This window comes from Chiroxiphia lanceolata, chromosome 12 (genome assembly GCF_009829145.1).
Source record: "Chiroxiphia lanceolata isolate bChiLan1 chromosome 12, bChiLan1.pri, whole genome shotgun sequence".
Lineage (NCBI taxonomy): Eukaryota > Metazoa > Chordata > Aves > Passeriformes > Pipridae > Chiroxiphia > Chiroxiphia lanceolata.
This window is the reverse complement of record NC_045648.1, coordinates 18,464,742-18,484,354: the sequence shown is the minus strand read 5'-3', so window position 1 is coordinate 18,484,354 and position 19,613 is coordinate 18,464,742. Positions and strand designations below refer to the sequence as shown.

The window sequence follows — 19,613 nt, the reverse complement described above, 5'->3', positions numbered from 1 at the left end:
TACAAACAAGAAAACAGAGCAAAACTGATTTCCTAAATTCTAAAAGATTTAATGTGTAATTTTAGGGATTCCGTTTCCTTGTCCTGAACTTCCAGTAGTATCTCCTCTTCTGCATCCCTCCAGATTGCATTACTGTTTATACTAAAACCCCACTAGAACCCTCTGCTGAAAGGGCCATGGAAATGCTTAATAAAACACAATAGTGGGAAAAAACTCTGCTTTCTGATTGTGGGTCAAACATCTTTGTTAATAAAAAGTATAACAGTGGAAACAGTATTTTTCCTTAACATTTTAAACTTAACATATCCTGTCAAGGACAAGCCAAAGATGCTGCAACTCTCAGCTAACCCTTACAAACCCTAATTCCACCCTCTTCTAAGATAGGATACAGGTGATAGATCAAATTTGAGGAAAAAAAGTGCAGATTAATGACAGCTGCTGGCAATAATCCTCATTCACACAGCTGAAAACAGAGCAGTAGATTAAAGTATCCACTTGAGACTCCTCACATGTTGGTCATTTCAGTCAAGACATAAGGACTTACAGATGTGAAGTGTTTCTTGCATAGATGAGTTCTCTAGCAGATGATCGTCCTACATCAGCCTCAGAAGTGTAAAGGTAAGACAAGACAATTTTGAGCCAGTTAGGTTCTTTTATCTGTTCTAAAGAAGTTGATAATGATTATATGAGATTTCCCAAGCTAGTCTGGTATGTAAGATAAGTTCAAGAGCAACTATGTTAAGACTGAGTTATTTTTCTAATAAAGAGGCATTACTACTTGTTCTGCCAGTTAGGCAGAGCTTGAGTGAAGAGTAGGTGAGGTTCATCTTCCAACTGTCTGATAAAAGAACTTGCACAGACCTGTCATTGCTGTCACTCTAAGATTCTGTACTTTGACCATGACACTCAGTAGACTGTGTCTCCAGCTTTCCCCTAATTTTGCTGTATGCAGGAGGAAAGGGATCTTTTAACAGATTGCTCTCTTCTTGGAGACAGTTTTATTTCTGAAGAAATACTGCCTGTATGACACTTGAATGAATTTTTCTCAAGTTAGTTAAATCTGTATTCTAATAACTTTTTGGTAATCTTCAAATGTTCTTTAGTGAAGAACTGCTGTGGCATTCCATGGCTAAGCAGGAGTAATTTAACTAAAATTACTAAGGTGGGGGGTATGCTTTACAACAAGGGGGGTTTTTATACAAACTGTTGTATCAAATGCTCTCTATCTCTTCTAAATACATTCAGCTGTGGGAAAAACTGGCATTCAGTGGGTTTCCATGACAGCAGCTGAGGTAAAACTAGCCCAGCTATTCCAAAGGTCGCTCATTGAAAGGCACTGATCAGAGAGGTTGATTTGGCAATGTGATTATGGGAGAGCAAAGAACAGAATTGCAAGAACCTTTGGTTATCACAGCCAAGGAGAAATGCAGTACAGGAGAAAGGGGAAGAGGCTGCAAGTCTGTGATGGCCAAGAATTACAGGGACTCGTGTAAGTTGCCTCATAAAGGCATAAACACACATTAATGGTGTATGATAAAATAAGCTCTTATAAAAAGTGCTGTACTCTAAAAATAAAGAAGGTTGACTTGCATTATAAATGCAGAGAGTAAGTGAAAACAGTAAGTTTGTTTGGGTTTGGTCTACGTGTACTGACACATGTACAGCATCAAATAGCTGCTTTAATCCCAATAACTGCTTGTGTGTTTTCATTCCAAGTCCTGATATGCCTAAAATGCTGCTAAAACCAAACCTGCAGCACTTACTGTCTAGCACTGACATGTTCCTGCTACTCTAACATGGATCATCCTGGACAAATTAGTTAGCCCTCTGTTTTGTTCAAAATGTTAGTTAGGAAGTATCTGCCTGGGATTATTCTTCACTTTCATTCTTTCCTTAGTTTTCCTTTTTAGACCAGGAGCTGTAGAGGAATTAGGAGCTAATGGCACCAGTTGCTTTGGCTGCCAGCTCAGTGGGAACAGTTTTTGTTCCCTAAGCACTTCATCAATTTGCTTCTACTTCTCAATCTTCAGACAACATAAGGTTTCTAAACATTAGCACTAACTCTAGGTAGACTGTGGATCTCAAACATGGGTGTACTACCTGTGTTTTTTTACAAAGCAACTATAAGTAATAGCTTAGAAAAGACACCGAGAAAACTTTAGGCCAGGAAGTGAAATATTACAAGCAACAAGTTGAGACACCCACATTCATTATACTGAATAACCATACAACCTTATGGATAATTCATTACATGCTTTTACATTCAGATAATTAGTACATGATTACCAGAAGAAATTTCTACTTGATTAAACAGCTTCAGCCTTATGAAGCACTTTTACCTGCAAAGGAAGTAGAATGCTCCAATTACAAGAACTCCTAGAAGAAGAAGTGAAGCCAAGAAAGCTGCAAACAGGTCACCTTTTGTTTGGGACTTGATGCTGGGCAGCAAAACTTCCTCACAACGGGCTCCTGTGTAATGCTCAATACACCTGGGAAACCAAGTGGTATTCAGATTAGATGGTAACTTGTCAAAGGCTTCTTTTGCTCTTATGTAGGGAGAGAACTGTTATGACATAATTCAAAGTTTGTATTTGCTGGGCAGCAACTCTTCTTAGGGAATTTCCTCTCACCTCGTATTTCTGGAACAAAGGGAATTGGGCACATTGGGCATCAAGTTTACATTCTGATCCATACTGCTTTCATATATTAAATTTAATATATTCATTAGTGACAGATTTAATTAATTAAATCTACCTCTTTAGTGTTAACTCTGTCATCCCACTGGTTCTCACACAGTAGCCATGCTTTCTTTTCTCCCTTTCATGTAACTTTTAGCTTCCTTTGTTGAAGAGCTGTCAGGTAAATAGATCCAGGAAATGGGAATTCATCGAGACACAGTACACCTTAAATTGCAGAAGTAGTTTATGCAGTGTAATAATTCATGCCAGGACATGTTATGTGCTTGGTGAATAACCCTCTCCTGGAGAGACCTAGGTAAGTCTTCTCTACTATGCTTATTTTATGTATTGAGCCTCTGAAAACTTCTTCTGAAGAAAGGATTAAAATGGATATGGTATTTTACCATGGTAAAATGATATATTTTATTAAAAATAAATAGAAGTAATGGCTTAGTAATTCACATTCGGTCAAAAATAGATAGGTTGAAGCCAAACTAATCTTCATTTGTCTTGTATTTTGCACTTGCTCTGCTAAGTTTTCTTTTGCAGTACAGAAAATGGAAAGCACTTCTTTCAGTATCTACACTCTGCATGTATTTTTGATATATGTAAATTTGCTTCCCTCTATTTGTATTACTAAAGATCTTGCTCCTTCTTGCTATTTCTGGCACTGAAGTCATAATAATCTGTGACATAAGCAATTTGAGGCTCCAGCTGAGAGAAATGGGCTGAACTCTGTAGCATACTTGAAGTTCTCCACTGCCATTGGCAGCTGCAAGGTATAATTTCAGATGAGGGATAAGAAGAGGGAGTGGGGAGGAACTGCCAAAAAGGAGAAATGTCTGGGACATGTAACTAAGACAAAAGGATCCCTGTGAGCTTTCCAACGTGGAGGCTCGATGTGACTCCACTTTCTGTATGTTATGGACAGGATTTCAGTACTGCTGGTCTCAGCCATTGCACAAAGAATTGCTACCCTTTCTTTTAATTCTTTGTCTTTGGAAATATAATGGAATATTTAGACACTAAAAAAAAAAGTGTTTAATTATCATCATATATTAAAGCTGTGCAGCTGATCAAACTGCCAAGGACAGTGGGAGACTTTCAAAGTTATGATGTGTCACTGCTGGGAGAAGCAAGGGCAGGCAGACTGCTCTGATTGCTTGAGATAATGTTCCAGATATTTACTCTAAGTGTAGTGGCTTTTCAGTGGCCTATTTCTGAAATACTGTAGAATACTTTTAAGAATAGAAGTGTAGTTTGAGTGGGGCATTGTTCTCTAGCAAGTGAGAGAGAAATGCTTTGGAGAGCTGAATAGAGTCACAGGGATAGAAAATGGAATATGAAATTCATAGAAGTATTCTTGAATACCAATGGAAACTGGAGAATAATGCAAGGCTAAAATGATACAGTAAGGAAAAAAAAATAAATAGGTTTTGGCATCAAATTAAGGCTCATGGAAAAGTTCTAAAGAATGAGTGTAAAGGGAGTAAGTCAGTAACCTAAAGAGTCAAATGAAGCAGGAGAAAGAAAAGACAGTCCTGCTGCAGAGAGTTGCACACAGGATCAGGTAAAAGGTGAGGGTTAGTGAACTGTTGTGAGAAGTAGAGGTGACATGATCGGTGCATAGAAGTTGTATTCATGTGCTGCAAGGAAAAAAAATTGGGAATGTGATGACAGCCTAGAAAAAAGCTCACTGAGATTGTAGCACTTCCTACTAAATAGAAAACACAACCAGATGCTTGAGGTAGTCACAAACCTTTAAGAGGGAAAGGAGCTTGAAGGCCTAAGACTCTTAAGGGGAAAACTACAGCAATATGAATGCAGGGTTAGAGCAACAGGAAAAAACCCTGCACTAAAAAAAGCACATGCAAAACTTAAACATCCTGGATGCTGAACCTCTTGTGCATGGATGTAACAAAAACAAGTTGTAGAAATATGTTTTTCATGACTGACTAGTTTGATAGTATCTGTTTAACTGTGTGCAGTGGATTAGGGATTACAGGCTAGGCTGAGCTGTTGACACACTTGCTTGAAGTGATTCCAAGCTATGTAAAAATTGCTGCCATAAAACCTAAAAATTATGTAGGTTTTTATAGAAACAGGAAAATTGCGATGAGGTACCTCTGGGTTACATATAAATAAACAAAATTATAGCTAATGTGACCTTAGCAACAAACTGTGCTACAGCCAGGGCATTTCTGAAAATCCAGATGTTCAAATATTGGCTTTCACGAGCTTTTATGAAGTCACCTGTCCTGATGTACACAGAGGTGAAGGCAACTGATGCTTCAAGACAACCAGGAAAGGTTTCTTCTGCAAGTCCTTTCCTAAAATTGGTGAGAAACTAAGCAGACTTCTATAATTAGCAGTGGAACTCACTCCAAAGACCTGCTTATCCTGTAGCAGAGCTCTAAGAATTTCAGTGGAGTTACTTATGCAATGACTGCAAGCAAATCAGAAACACAGTGTCTAACAAGCATGTGGGCCATGAACATAATCCATGGTATCTCATGCCTTCTAGAGGTAGCCAGGCTTACTAGATACAGCCTCAAAAGCCAGCAGCTTTTAAGATAAACTCCTAGTTTATCTTGTTTATAACGGATGCCTAAAAGTAGAGCCCAGGTTAGGAGCAGCTGTTAATAGGGCAGGCACTGGTGCATCTGCACTTGAATAAACTGGGGCAAAACCAGAGCAGCCTGGTTCTAGGCTGGACTGAGAGCATAAGACTCATTAAGTCTTGTGCTTCCTAGGCAAGGTGTAGCTGCTGCAGAACATCACCTCCATGCTGTGAGTCTGCTGCCTCAGCACGTGCTCTGTGCTGCCTAAATGGTCCTACTATGTAGCATCCCAAACTTGATTTTTAAAATGGAAAAGAGGTCTTTCCCCCCTCTAAGAAATTAGAATTTCTAATTCAATCAGAGTGGAAATACAGCAGCCTTCGATGTTTGAGGGAAATCTGTGACTGAAACCTCCCATTTTCAGAAAGCATCCAGATTTGTGCTCTCCTAGGTGCCTGCACACACATGCACACACACCCACGCCTCCTGTCAGACGAGATGAGCCAGCCTCAAACTGTTGTATACAAACATACTACAGGAGCTGTGCTACAGACAAAACACTAGCAGAGGTAAAGAAATCCAGAGAGTCTCTCAGCATAGGATATTAATCCAGACCACCCGTGTCAGCATCAGTACAAAGTGGAAGTAAATAGACTGCATTGGGTGGGTCTGCAATTCTATTGCTCCCCTAAAATCTGAGTAGTAACTAAAACAGAAGCATGAAGGTCTTGCAATAACAGGAGGCACTACTGCTGTCTTTCATGGGGCTGTGCAAGGGGTCCTCTGCCTGTGGGATATAGTAACAAGGTGAGGTTTCTTTCTCTGCCAGACTCCCAAGTGGGCAACATAAGGAAGTATCTGACAGACTCTAAAAATGGAAGTAGAGTTTGAGTCAAATATGCACCTGGATTCTCATTGCACTGCATTACACTGTAAGGGTGTTGACTTCAGTTTTTGTTTAGTCTTCCTTTAGTCAGAAAAATCCTGGATGCTTCTTGGTATCAAAATTACTTGCATGGAAATACAAAGCTCTAAGCAAAAAAAGCTGAAAAATTATCTGCTTGTCAATGTAACTCAGATTACATGGCTGAGAGCTTCAAAATCACCATAATCTTCAGTCTGTAGCAGGCTCCTAAAAGTTGTCTTAATCCATACACCGTAAGGACATCTAGTAAGTATGAAAAAGAATTTCAAGCCAAAGTGAATAAACAATAGCAAAGTTAATTGGAAGCCCTAAGCAGGTTTTTAAAAAATTTTGCATTGAGGGGAGTTTCAAAACTGTTACTCTGAAGATGACTTCATATACAAAGAGAGTAAAAGAAAATGCTCCTACTGGAGAGAAGTTGAAAGAATTGATTCTTTTTCCCTAGAACTCCCTTAACTATGTGTTTATGTGGCAAGATTTGCCATATCTCCAGTTGTAATTCTGATTGCTAATAGTTTTCAAAGACATAAGATAAGGAGAGCATTCACTGTTGATTTTGTGTGTACTGCCCTCCGAAGCAGAGGAGCTATGTTTGTGTGGTCTTATGCCATCTGTATTTTGTTTGAAACACAGAAGAATGCTCTCAGAAATCTGCCAAGTGTAAGAAAAAAAATGGAAGTACCAGAGCTCCCCCTCAGAAAACAAAATCTTCACCTTGTTCTGCCCTGCATTAATTAATGCTTCTGGGACAGCTGCCATCAGGTGCTGAGGCAAATGCTTTCAGCCTTGTGGTTCCTGAGACACCTGAGGCAGCTGCTTTTCCATCCTTCTCTGTCCTGCTGCCTGTTTATTTAGTACATTTAAGTGTTCCTGGGTTTGAAGCTGATTTGATTTATGGTGCCAGGTGTGCCTTTTGCTGCTGAGAACGTTAACTCATTGTTAGGGAAGCAGTGAGGGAGGATGGCAGCTGAGCAACTTCATGTTTCAGCACACATCAGCTGTATTTAAAATCTGCTAATGTTGCACAGGAAGGGGGGGTCAATTAATGTTTGGTTCTATTAAATCTCTACCTTGTATATGTCCATTTCTGAATGATTAAAATAACTTAAATTCCAAAGGTAAACGGTGGCTCTTAATTTGTTAGCATGCATAAAACCACATATTTCTAAAGACTGATGTATTTTCCTTAGTTTTGTGGCGAAATTACTTCCAGTGACATTGCATTGGGTAATCTGGACTATGTTTAGCACAACACATTGGTGTAACTAAGTAGCATGTCAAGGCAAATGTGTTTCAAGGTATTTTTACAGTTTGTTAGGCTGTTCTTTCTCCATCTCCCCCTTTTAACTATCAATCATCCAGCCTTTGAGTCTAAAAGTGATTTTTCCTTTGGTGGGAGATGATCATTTGAGAACACTTGGGAGCTTTGGGTGGGATTTGGCAGAAACCTCCATCAAAGAAACTTTGTGCAACCATGTGATGATGCCAGTCTTGAAGTTCCAAAGCACCAAATATTTCCTGAATTCTGCTGAATCGTGATGCATTTTTTCTGTTGTTTCTATTCACATCACTGCTGATTACTAAGATATCTGTGTGTAAACAAAACCTTTCTCATCTATAATTAGCCTTCTCTGACTGATTAAGGAACATGCTTAGAATGAGGACATGCTTAAATAGAATGCTGCTATTTAAACCATCTAACTTCATAATCAATCGCTAGATACAGAAAAAAAAATAGTTGATAATTTAAATGCAGTAAGATTGCCTGAGTATAACAGAAATGCTCTTAAGATGTTACTTTTCTGCTTCAGCAGATTATAAAATCCTATAGCACCTGAACTGCAAATGACTTCATTTGGAGCTGTTAAAGTGGAAATTATCTATGCTGACTAGTTTGTGCTCCTGAAGGATGAATTGTTCTGAGGATTTGTTACTTCATATTTATAGTTATTGCATCAAATACATCTTCCTTGTTACACAGTCTAGCAATAGTTGAGAAGGGGCTTTGAAATTGTGTAACCGATGCTATTTAGTTTAACCATTCATTTTTCATTTAAGTATTTTAATATCAGTTATATGGGATTCCTTCTAGAAAAAAAAAAAACCAGCATGCATTTCAAAATGTTTCACTTTTTGTGTGTGTGGTATTCATTTTCTATCACACAAGCTTGCAAGGTTTAGCAGAGAATAAATCACCATCATCCAGCACTTTGGAGCTCTAGTCTCCCTTCTGGATGTGATTCATTGTGACACTGGACAATGACAGTGATCTGCTGTGTATATTTTTCAATGAGCATTTATCACAAAACTGTCTCTTTTCTCCTCATCTAACTAAATGAGTTTACATGCTTGAGCTCAAGTGTTTAAATTGAACTGTCCCAAACAAAACAAAGAGATATTTTAATTAGGCATCTGGGAACAGATTTTGTTCCCTTCTTCAACTGTTTTATCCAGTTATCATTAGTTATAGCTCAAGATGGAAGAGGGAGCAGAAGTTGCCATAGAAGCAAAAAAGGTAATATCCTTAAGTGTATGTAATATTTGTCTGAATGCCTATTATTTTGTTAAGTAAACCCATTAAATCAATCATAATTTATTTTGATGAATGATAACTCAGAATTAGTAAATGAACCATGAAAAATGAGAATTTCATTTAGCATCTTATGTCTTGGTAAATGAGAAAATAAAAAGGTAGGGCTGTATTCATGCAGGAAATGTATCCACATGCAAAACCAGGAAGTGCTACTTTTCCAGTGTGCTAAATGGGCTTCAGAGAGAAGAATGGTTCTGTTATGGAATGATGTAGGAAGTATCTGTATTTGCTGCCTTCATGTTTCTTTTTCAGGTAGTCTTTGGCTGTCACTGGAAAGCTGAGTATTTCAGCAAAATTCAGAGAACACAGTAAGTCTTGAATTACAGTCTTTTTTTTTCCCCCCTTAAAAGATCATATTATTTTTTGTGCCTCCTTGTTTTGTTCATAGGAGGCCATTTTCTGTTACAAAAATGTTTGTAATATCATTCATCTGTAAGAAAGACTGGGAATGTACTTTGCCTTTCTGAATGCCTTTCCTACAGTCTATATTCCATGAGGCAAAGGGTATTTTGTTCTTTCTGTATTGTAATGAGGGAAGAGACGTGGCTCTAAATATAGACATCATCCTGAATGCATACGTAACTGAGTGCTGTTGCACCTGCCAAGCAAGTATAAACCAAGTATACACAATTATTTGTCTCATATTGTCACGGCTCTGCAAGCTTGGAAAGTAATAGGTAATAGATATTTTCTTTTAGATAACATTTTAACAGTGATTTCCTAAAGAAACAAAATGGAGACATAGTCTTTAGACAGCTACTGTCCAATACTTAGACACACAAACTTCAGTTTCACTGACCTGCAGAATGGACTGGATACAGTAGGAATCATATAACAAATCCCTCCATTTAGACAAAAAGATCCATAACTGGTGCCACAGAGTTCTTCATGATCTTAAAAATAAGACCAAAAAAAACACTGAGAAAAATAGAGACTTGAAAACCAGAAAAACACCAAAACAAACCCTCACACAAACAAAACCACCCTATGAACAGAAAAGGTGTCGGCCTTTGCCCTCCAGGCCAGCAACACACAGCACTGTCCTGCACAACTGTTTCATGTAACAATATGTGGAAAAGATCACTAATTTATCACCATATCACATGTGAAACACCTAAATTAGATAAATAAATCAAACTTTCTCTGGCAGTGAGAGGAACTTCTGAACTCTGTTACTTCCTTCGCCGTGCCGAGCACAGTGACCACACGGTGACCTGTGGGGAGTCTGGTTTGTCCTGTTCCACTGGCACAAACTATCTTTAGCTTAACTACCTCCTGTGAGAGGCTCAGCCAGTACAGATGCACCCAGAATAGTCACAGGTGTGGGCCAGCACATTCTGAGACTGCTCAGGGCTGTGTTAAGAGCTGAATCACAGCCCACTTGGACACCGTCTGGTTTTCCCACCCCAGTTCTTAATGACCAGAGGAGGAGACAGCCTGCCAAGGGTCACTTATGTGGTACAGTGTAATTTCCACAGACCTCAGAAAGGCTTTTTCCTGACTCAGTAGGCTTCTTGGATGAATTGCTAGTGTGTTAAACATAATTAGGAATTCTAATAACACCCCCATACAGGACACTAATGTTGGCACTTGTAGCAGCAGTTGACCATTTTATGCTTAAAAAGCATTTTTAACTGTACCACTTCACTCTTTCTGAAAGCAGTCTAAATTTGGAAGATGGACTGCATATATTTATGACACATTTAATGCATCAGTAATTCATTATATATATATGCATATATATATTTTTATATATTTCTTCCATCTTATGAAACCACAGTATCTCAATCAAAACAAAAATAGAGCAGTCTTCTGACATCACAAGGGTGAGAATCATGTGTTACCTCACACTTTAAGTGTTCTTGCTGTTATTTCTCCCAGAAGCTCTGAAAATAAGAACTCTGCTGTCTCACTATTTATGTATAGAAGACATGTTCTATACAAAATACAGTGTTAAGAGTAATCAAGATTTTAGTTTTCTTATTTGTCCTTCAGGAAAAAGAGTTAGGGTTCCCCTTTATTCCTGCAGAAAAAAGTGAGAAGTGTGGCCATAAGAAATCCTACCCTAGAGGGAGTTGCTACAGCTCTGTATGTAAAATAAAACTGACTTTTCTAAGAGTAGCAGAGAGGCTTAGCTACTTCTAACTCTGCAACAAAACCATTGTGCATCCTGCTATCCTCTAGACAGTCTCCAGCAATTCCATTCTCCCTTTTTTCCCCACATATTCTTCCATTTCTGTGATGGCATACTGATGTAGGAGTGTGAGTCAAGTCCTTCTGTTATTTTAAGGTGAAGGCAGTTAAACCCCAGCGCCCAACAGGAATTCAGTGTCATGTTCCTCTTATCCAAGTGCATCCAAATGGGAACTGGACCTTTTTGCCTGTGTGCAGATAAATGAGGGAGCTGGAGGAGGGAGAAGAAAGGCTGGAAAGATTGTTCATGTTTGACCTTGTTGCACAGAAATGTGTGTTCTGCCCTACCTTATTAGAAGTTAAATGGAAATTTATTTTAACTCCGAAGCTTTCTGTGCTTGTCTACTGGCAATTCATTTCCTGCAAGTTCACTATTAGAAGACTAACAGTACAATTGCAATAGGGATAAAATGGGCACAGAATTAAAACAAGGAGGTTTTTAAACAAGAACTACAAATTATTTGATTTTAGTCTATTCAAACCTAACAGTGGACCTTCTGTGAGAGTGTAATTCAATTGAATCCTCTGTCAAGTGAAGAGAGGGTACTGAACACATGAACAGTGTATCAGGATATCCATACAATTATAAGAATCAACTGAGAAAAACAAAACTCTCAACGTGCTCTCAACTCTATCAAGTGTCTGAGGGAGTTAACTGTTGAAATTCTACCAGATGGAAAAGCAAGATGATAGAAAGTAGGCCCCAAAAAAAAATTCTTTTACACAGCTCATGGAAAGGTTGCAAAGAAGTTCTCGTGAGAATTAATGAGAATTTGTTAACCTCCTTAAAATCCTGCCTTAAGGTTCTACATCTTTTCTTCATCTTTAGGCAGAAATGGACCTGTCTCACACTGGCACAGTGGTAGAGTCCTGAGGAAACCTCAATGCCTCGAGTTCACCCAGGCCTCGGGACACCTGGGAGAATGATCCCTGTTCAGGTGTGATCTCTGTATTAAGGACCAGCTCTGCAGCACAACCAGGCATTTCTGTTCTGGCAAAATACCTCAGACACTCTGTCTTAGGCCTATTAGAGAATGTGAGAGGCAGAGAGAGAGAACAAAAAGTGCCCGGGGAGCCTTTGAAACCTTTTTGATTGTAATTACAGACAATTTTTCTATAGGCTATTTCTTTCCAGAGATAGACTTTTTCCAGTCCTGAGGGAAAAATGGTAACCTTAATTTTACCAGTGATGAAGAAACCTCTATGTCCATCTAGATCAGGTGCCCCTTTTTCCATCCTGTTGTGCTTTTCATTAGTTCTATTTTGTTTATCCATACTTTGTTACTACTTAGTGAAATTATCAGAGTAATACAGTATAAAGTAGATGTCAGAATTACAAAAGGCAATAAAAGAAAATTCAGGATGCTCAACACTAGAAAACATTATTACTAGAAAATCATAACACAAAAATAGATATTATTGTACTCCATACCTACTGTACTGAAATAGAGTAGCTTGCAGCAAATTTCAGAGCCACAGTTCTGTATTTATAGATAGGAAGGTGTGAAAGCACCAGTTTATCCCTCTAAATTTATAGTCAATGATGCAAAAGAGTATACTGGAGAATCAGAAGGGGTTCAGTACAAGCCAAAACCCAATTACATTAGCATTGGTGAATGTGTTATGATTTTTCATGAGGTAGGTCAATACATTATATTAATCTAAAAATGCAAATTGTGTGCTTTGAAAGTCAAATGTATATTACATTCAGACTCCATAATCAAGATAGAAAAGTTTAACAAGTCAAGTGATGATTGGAGATTAAAAAAAATACAAAAGATTTAGCTTTTAAATTAACAGAGCTCTATGTATGTTGTACATAATATATATGTATGTATTTTGATACATCCTATGTGAGAGATTAAAGAGAAGTAGGACACAAAGTTATTTTTTAAAAAAGTTGAATTTGGTGGAAGGAGAAGCAAAGAGGAATAAAACAAGGTTGTTCTTTCTTAATGCTAGACTATCAATACTTCAAACTGGCTGGGGTAATAGCAGGCTCTAAATACACTTATTCTTAATTATTCTTTTTAAGGACATGCACATGTCCTGGTTTCAGCTGGGACAGAGTTAATTTTCTTCCTGGTAGCTGGTACAGTGCTGTGTCCCTAAACTGTCTCGTCTGTTTGCATTTAAACTTTTGTAACCTGACTGTCCTAGCTATTAAAAAAACAAATTCAGGCTCAACACCACCTTAACTCTCCAAGAGCCAAGCCAGCCTTGATAATCCACATGTTGACTCAGCTGTCTTGCCTAGTCCAGAGGCTAAAATACTGGACTGTCTAATCCTGAAGTCTGCTAACACAAAAAAGGAAAGGGGGAGGAGTGGGGAATGTTGACAGAAGATAAAAGGGGGCTGATGCTTCCTCACTTATAAGCAACTTTGGACTGTATGCTAATCAGTCACAAAGTGTGAAACGTTAGGATTGATCAAAGCAAACATCCCCTTACAGAATCTGTACTGTCAGCAGGTGAACTCTAGTAAGGGATGGCTGCTCTACAGAGCAGTTGTGACAATCCCAGGGGCAGCTCCCAAATTCAAGGCAACATTAATGAATTCTAATTATACATGTATGTGTATCCAGGTAAAGACTTGGAAGAAATTACCTGTTCGCATATTATTCCGACAACAATTTTTATTCTTGGTCAGAGGCTACTCTTCTAAAACAGCACCTGAAGACAAACATGGAAGTTGAGCATGTCATTTTTAAACCTGGTGACTTTTTCCCCTGAAGAGACAGCTATTGGAATGCAACTTAGTGTTGCTGCAAAGACGTCTGCTGCACTGGGACAGTGAGGTACTGTCAGATGTGAGCTCCATTAATTCACAGTTAATGGCAAACATTCAGCTCTGCTATCCAGTTCAGTGAATCCCTAAAGGCAGAGTAAAACCAAATTCACACTAAAGCATATTGAAACAATGAATGCTTTTTTCAAACTGCCATGCTTATTCAGAATTGCCATACCTGTGCATTTAGGCAATCTAATTGATTGTTTCTGGCCAGCTCATTAGATTGGTGTTTGCACCTTGAAAGACAGTGCACACAACTGACCCAGTCCTCAGACTGGTGATTATTCAGTCAGGTAAGGCCTTGGTGGTAGAATTCTTGCATTCCACAAACAAGAACTTCCCAATTTGTCATTTCTCACTGAGAGTCTGTGTGTTCCAGTTGAGTGTTTCTCATGTCTGGATGTCAGGTGGAATTAGTAATACAGGCTGTGAATTTATCAGAACTCAGCAAGGTCAAGGCTTGTACAATGATCTTTAAAATCTGGAATAGAAACTCTCTGCCTGGACAGAAACCAATCTTCACTTGACAATGCTAAAAGAAACTTATTCTGTAGATATGCCAACTCTATAACCACCTAGCCTTGCTATATTCTGTTTTCTTGTTAGGTATAGTCAAGGTTTACTGTACCAAATAGGTTATGTTTAAGCCTAATGCAATAGATCATCTTATTTTTTCATGTTTGCTCTTTTTTCTTAATTATACTTTAAAGTGTACGTAAAGCAATTATTTAAGCAAACTGCTCTATATTGGAAGGATCTTTTTCCCATTAAATGATCAAATAAAATTCTCAGCTTTACAAGGAATAATTGCCTATCCTTCAGCTTTCAGTGACAGAAAACCAACTTTCTGCAGAGGCCCATTTCAGAAGGTATAATGCATTTGTACTTACTTTATGAGCAGACAGTTCTGGTTTTCATGGGACCTCAGGTGGCTTCTCTAGTTTTCAAGTGTCCTGTCCATGCACGAAAATCTGAAATGGCAGTTGCCTGTCACACTGGGCTGTAACAGCAAGGTCCCCACCCAAAGGCGTCCTCTTGAGCTGCCTCAGATACACAACCTTTGTGTGCACAACGAGAACAATTAACATTGCACAAAGAGACAGATGAACAGGAGTCACTTCAGAACTAAAATCCTGGCTTTAAAAGAAATAAATCATCCTGCAGATAGGTTTCTCCTGCAGTCGAGATCTGGATTTTATGTGCTGTGAGAAAGGCTTCACATTTACATACAGTGCAATGTGGGTGAGGTTACAGCAAAGACAAACATCCTTGCAGAGGCCAAGCACAGAATAGGGGAACACCCCATTATGCTCACAGAATCACTTGCATGTTTTTCTAGGGTTACCAGCACTACAGTTTATTGCTGAATTCAAAATATTCACATAGTCTAACTCACACAAATTGCATCATAAATATATTTTACACAGCAGTCAAAAATCTGATTTAAATTTGTATCTAATTGGAGCAAGCAGTCCTTGTTAATTTAGTCCCCCTTTTCACAGGAAGTTCCACAGAGTGAAAAATATCCAATAGCTCTCATAACAGAAAATATAAACAGGATATATCACCTAAATTTCAGACTAGCTCCTGTACCAGATTTAATTAGGATAGGAGTCCTTGAATTGACAGAATAATTTTAGTTTTGCTACTGCAAAAAGGAGATCTCTCATCTCCTTTCCTTCATCTTACTATCAGTATGCACCTCACTGTCTCTGCTGCTGCTCCAGGTGTAAGTTGAACTTTTTCAGGAGATGCTTAAATCCAGTGATCTGGCAGAAAATCCCATGGGGAAGCTGAGGTTTTCTGCTGCATCAGTGTGTTAAAGGGGTGTGCTGTGCCACTCCTCACTGCTTGGACTAGTTCTCACTGTGATGGGTACCACACGTGGTTTACAGGCTGACTGCAGACAACAAGGCAGCCTGAGGAAGGCCATGGGACCACTAGTTCTCTATTTTCAAACTTTGTTGCCTGCATATTCAAAGAAATAGGGGGTGGCAAAGGGAGGGGGTGAAAATACTTCCTCACCAATCCAAGATGTCTGTGTGTCTGCATAATTCTATGTTTTAAGTTCTGAAAATAAGTATCACAATTTGGGTCTACAGCTGACTTTCCAGGGAGATGTTGCTGACAGCATTCACAGTTGTGGCTTTTTTTTTTTTTTTTTAAAGACTGAAGAGGAAATAAATCATTAGGTAGTCATGTATTTTTGAGTTTTTCTCTGGGGTGCTGCACTCTGAAAAGAGGTTCAAGTATGTATAAGTGTCCTAAAAAGAACAGACTGGAGTCCCTGTCTCATTAGAAATAGGATGATATATTTAAAGAAAAGTAAATACTACCACAGAAATTGTTGCTAAACTCTATTTCAACTTGCCTAAACCTATCTGTGCACTGAGTTCATACTAGAAACACAAAGATCATTTGTGCTTCTACCTTCCACTTTCCAAACTGTCTTCCTCTTAAGAGGCAGATGTAGCCTATGCTCACAGAAACTACAGATCCAGTTGTATGAGTGCTCAATTGTGTATCTTGCATGCATCTTGGGAGCTCCTGAAAAGTTACTCTGTGTATCCAGTTGGAGCATTTTAACCTGAAATTTAAAATACAGCCTATTTTGCTCTGGGCCGGCTCGTTGAAAAAAAGCTTCAGATCAGTTCTATCCTTTCCCCCACATCTTTGCCATCTAAACTGGCACTAACAACAGCTGTACCTTGTTGGAAATGTTACAGTTTATACATTTAAGTCACCTGTGCATACTGAGATAGATTGGAACAAACGTTTTGAACTCGCTGGGTTTGTCTTTAAATGAACCTGTGTGCTTTACTCCCCATATATTTAAATCAGAATCTGCTTTGCCTCTTGGGTTTGGGTACTTTTACTGGTTAGCAGGCCCAAGCAGCCATGAGATGCTGTATCCCCCCAAAGAATGTAACTGTAAGTCTTAGTGAGCACAGGCAGAGAAAAAGCAAGCCCTGAATAGTGATTTGGGCTTTGTTTTATGGTTCTTTGTTATTCAAACATTCTTAAAATTAATCTCTATATAAACACTCCCACAAATTAAAGATCATTTTGGTCATGTGGCTATTTCAAATACACATTTAGATTAAGTTTTGCATCTTACAGCCATCATAAAGAATGAGATTTTACTGCATTATGTATTCTTTTTAAAAATAAAAAAGTAAAATCTCATTCTGCCCCAATATTGAGCTCAAATATTTGTGTTGTGAAAACAGTGAACAGAAAAGGTTTCAAAAATTGCTTAGTGAGCTAATTAAGTATAACCTTCCTTCTGAGATATGTCCTTGGTATCTGTCAAGCAGTTAGTAACCTACACCTCTTATTTTCTCCAAGAGCCAGGACCTGTCCTGAAGTCTTGTTAAAAGGAGTCTGTTTTTTCTCATCTAGGTATAACTTCTCATGCCCTCCCCATCTGAAGCTCATAACTGATCTGAGCACAGAAAATCATCAGGTGTCAGAAAAAAAAATCCATCAAACTGCCTGAAACAAATGAGGATCTCTCTAAGGAAGAATTCAAGGTGAGATGTTACAACAAATCTGTATAAGGACAAAGTGTTGCTCAAATTTACACCCTGAAAGTTTCTTTTAGGATGGGACAGCCACAACGTGAGGGAATTCTAACAAAAGGCAGAAGCAAAGGCAGGTCATAAATAGCTCACAAATCTCAGTGTGCTTTGTCTTACAGGTTAATTTTTTTGACTACAGTTGTTTAAAATTCTTTCCATTACAGTTTTCTGAAATGACAACAAATTACTGAGTCCTCTTGTCTTAGAAATGCCTACAGCAAAAATTTAGGTTTACATTTTGATTTTATCTATGCCTAGGATTAATTATGTACTACAACAGCAGCCTAAAACTCTTGTCATGGTGTTGAAATTGATATTTGAGACATTACAGTGACTTTAAGGGGACACTTCTCATTCCTAAAATTTCCTAAGCAGTTTGCAACCGACTGCAAATTCCCATCAGAAACCCCAGTTCTACTGTATGAGATATTCATACAGACATTGGCAAAGCTACAAAGTTGAGCTTCTGTCAAATATAACTACAAATTTGTAATTTTGAGATAGAGATTCCAGTCTCGAGCCTGTGTGTGCTTATGTGGGGGGAATTAATAAATTTTGCAAGACACATTAAAAAAAATCACTATCAAGCTTGGAAAAAAAAACTCTCAACACTATTCTTTCACTCTGTGTGCTTACTGATTTCTTCTGTGGCACTTTTGCTTCCAAGTTTCATCAACTCTTGTAAGAAATCAACTGAAATTAATGCAATTTAAAGGTTCTCACTGCGTGGTTAATTTTTACTCGTACCTCAGTGGCAGATGTAGTGACCCCACAATGTCAGCTCCCCAGTGTCAGTAACCTCAGATCCAGTAATCACAACTCTAAAAATCCCTGTTACAAACTCGTGTACAAGAAGACAGTTTAGCACATGGTGACAGAATCAAATTGACTGGTGCCTCTTAAATAATTTTGAGTTACTAAAAAGTGTTTATCGTGAGAGTTTAGATGTTTACTTTTACATGGTAGTCATCAGGAATGAAATGTAACTAGTGTTCATTACGCTGATTTAGATTTTTTAAGATTTATCCAGAGAGCTGGTTCCTATTACAGCATAGGGTGGATAACTCAAAACCTGAATTCCAGTCCCATTTATTTTGTCCATTTAAAGCACATTCTTAACCTTGGGTTGGTTTACTTCCTTTTTCTCTCTCTCTCTTTTTTTTTTTTTTTTTTTTGGTGCGTTTAATTTTGTATTGAGTTAATTTGCTCTACTGAAACCACGGCTTACCGCAGCACAGGGGTATTCTTAACCCTGCTGGTGTAATCTCTCTCAGACATGCACCGGGCAATCTGCTGAATCAACGTAATCCCTAATCCGCAGGGTGCAATCCGGCAGCTGCTCGCTCCGGCGCCGTTATGCAATCCCGGCCCCGGCGGCGCCGCGCGGGGCGGCGATGCGCGTGCCGCTGTGTCGCGGTGTGTCCCGCTTTGTCGCGGTGTGTCCCGCTGTGTCCCGCTGTGTCCCGCTGTGTCCCGCTGTGTCGCAGTGTGTCCCCCTGTGTCCCGCTGTGTCCCGCTGTGTCGCGGTGTTTCCCGCTGTGTCGCCGCTCCGGTGCCCGCGCGGGGGTCGCGCGCGGGGGGGCGGGGCCGTGCCCGTAGTACTCCAGCGCGCGCCGCCCGCCGCCGCCATTGGCCCCGCGCCGCGCGCGTGACGCGCGCGCGCCCCCCCCCGCGCTCCCGCGGAGCGACCCGCGCGCGCGCGCGCGCGCCCCGGCCCAGCGTCGCCAAGGGAACGGGCGCGGGCGGCGCGCGCGGGGCCGCGCGCGGGCGGCCCCGGGTCCCTCCCCGTCCCCGCGTGGGGCGCGCGCAGGACGGCGGCGGCGCGGGCAGAGCAGGTACGTGCGGGGGGAGCCCCGGGGGCGTGAGGGGAGCCCCGGTGCGGGCCGTGCTCCGGCCGCGGGGCCGGGCCGTGCCCGAGCAGCGGGTCTGTGCTCTGCCCGAGCAGCGGGGCCGTGCTGTGCTCCGGTGCGGGCAGTGCGGTGCCGTGCCGGGGAAGCGGCTCGGTGCCGTGCCGGAGAAGCGGGTCGGTGCCGTGCCCGGGAAGCGGGGCCGTGCCGTGCTCCGTTGCGGGCGGCGGGTCGGTGCCGTGTCCCAGCGCACCGTGCGCGCCGCGGGTTCCCCGCGCCCCCGGGGCCGGGCAGGGCGGCCCGGCGGGCCCCCCGCGCCGTGGGTGCCGTGGGTGCCGCGGGAGCCGCTCCTTGCGGGACAAAGTTTGTCGGCGGCGGGGCCGGGGGCGCTCGGGACCCTGCGCGGGGTCCGCCGGGCCGGGCGGGCTGAGGGTCGCGGCCGGA

At 40.5% G+C, this 19,613-nt stretch overlaps 2 protein-coding genes across 10 annotated transcripts in view; one reads left to right on the top strand and one right to left on the bottom strand.

Annotated features, from left to right (window-relative positions):
- The window catches only part of NRG4 (neuregulin 4), a 50,143-nt gene that overhangs the window by 6,945 nt on the left and 23,585 nt on the right, over positions 1–19,613 (bottom strand). For 3 of the 7 annotated variants that reach the window (XM_032699642.1, XM_032699645.1, XM_032699643.1), the window contains exons 2-3: positions 9,557–9,650; positions 2,340–2,489 (exon numbers count right to left, since the gene is read on the bottom strand). In XM_032699642.1, coding sequence (XP_032555533.1) covers positions 2,340–2,489; positions 9,557–9,650 — 244 coding nt within the window. Of the gene's footprint in view, positions 1–2,339; positions 2,490–9,556; positions 9,651–13,557; positions 13,624–14,631; positions 14,800–18,550; positions 18,772–19,613 lie in introns of those variants that run through there. The other 4 variants (XM_032699647.1, XM_032699648.1, XM_032699646.1 and 1 more) reach the window with 4 other exon arrangements.
- Positions 9,050–19,613, top strand: part of TMEM266 (transmembrane protein 266) — a 93,591-nt gene continuing 83,027 nt past the window's right edge. The window contains exons 1-3 of one of the 3 annotated variants that reach the window (XM_032699631.1): positions 9,050–9,065; positions 11,780–11,888; positions 17,144–17,274. The gene's annotated coding sequence lies outside the window, so the exon portion shown is untranslated. Of the gene's footprint in view, positions 9,066–11,779; positions 11,889–17,143; positions 17,275–19,077; positions 19,158–19,613 lie in introns of those variants that run through there. The other 2 variants (XM_032699629.1, XM_032699630.1) reach the window with 2 other exon arrangements.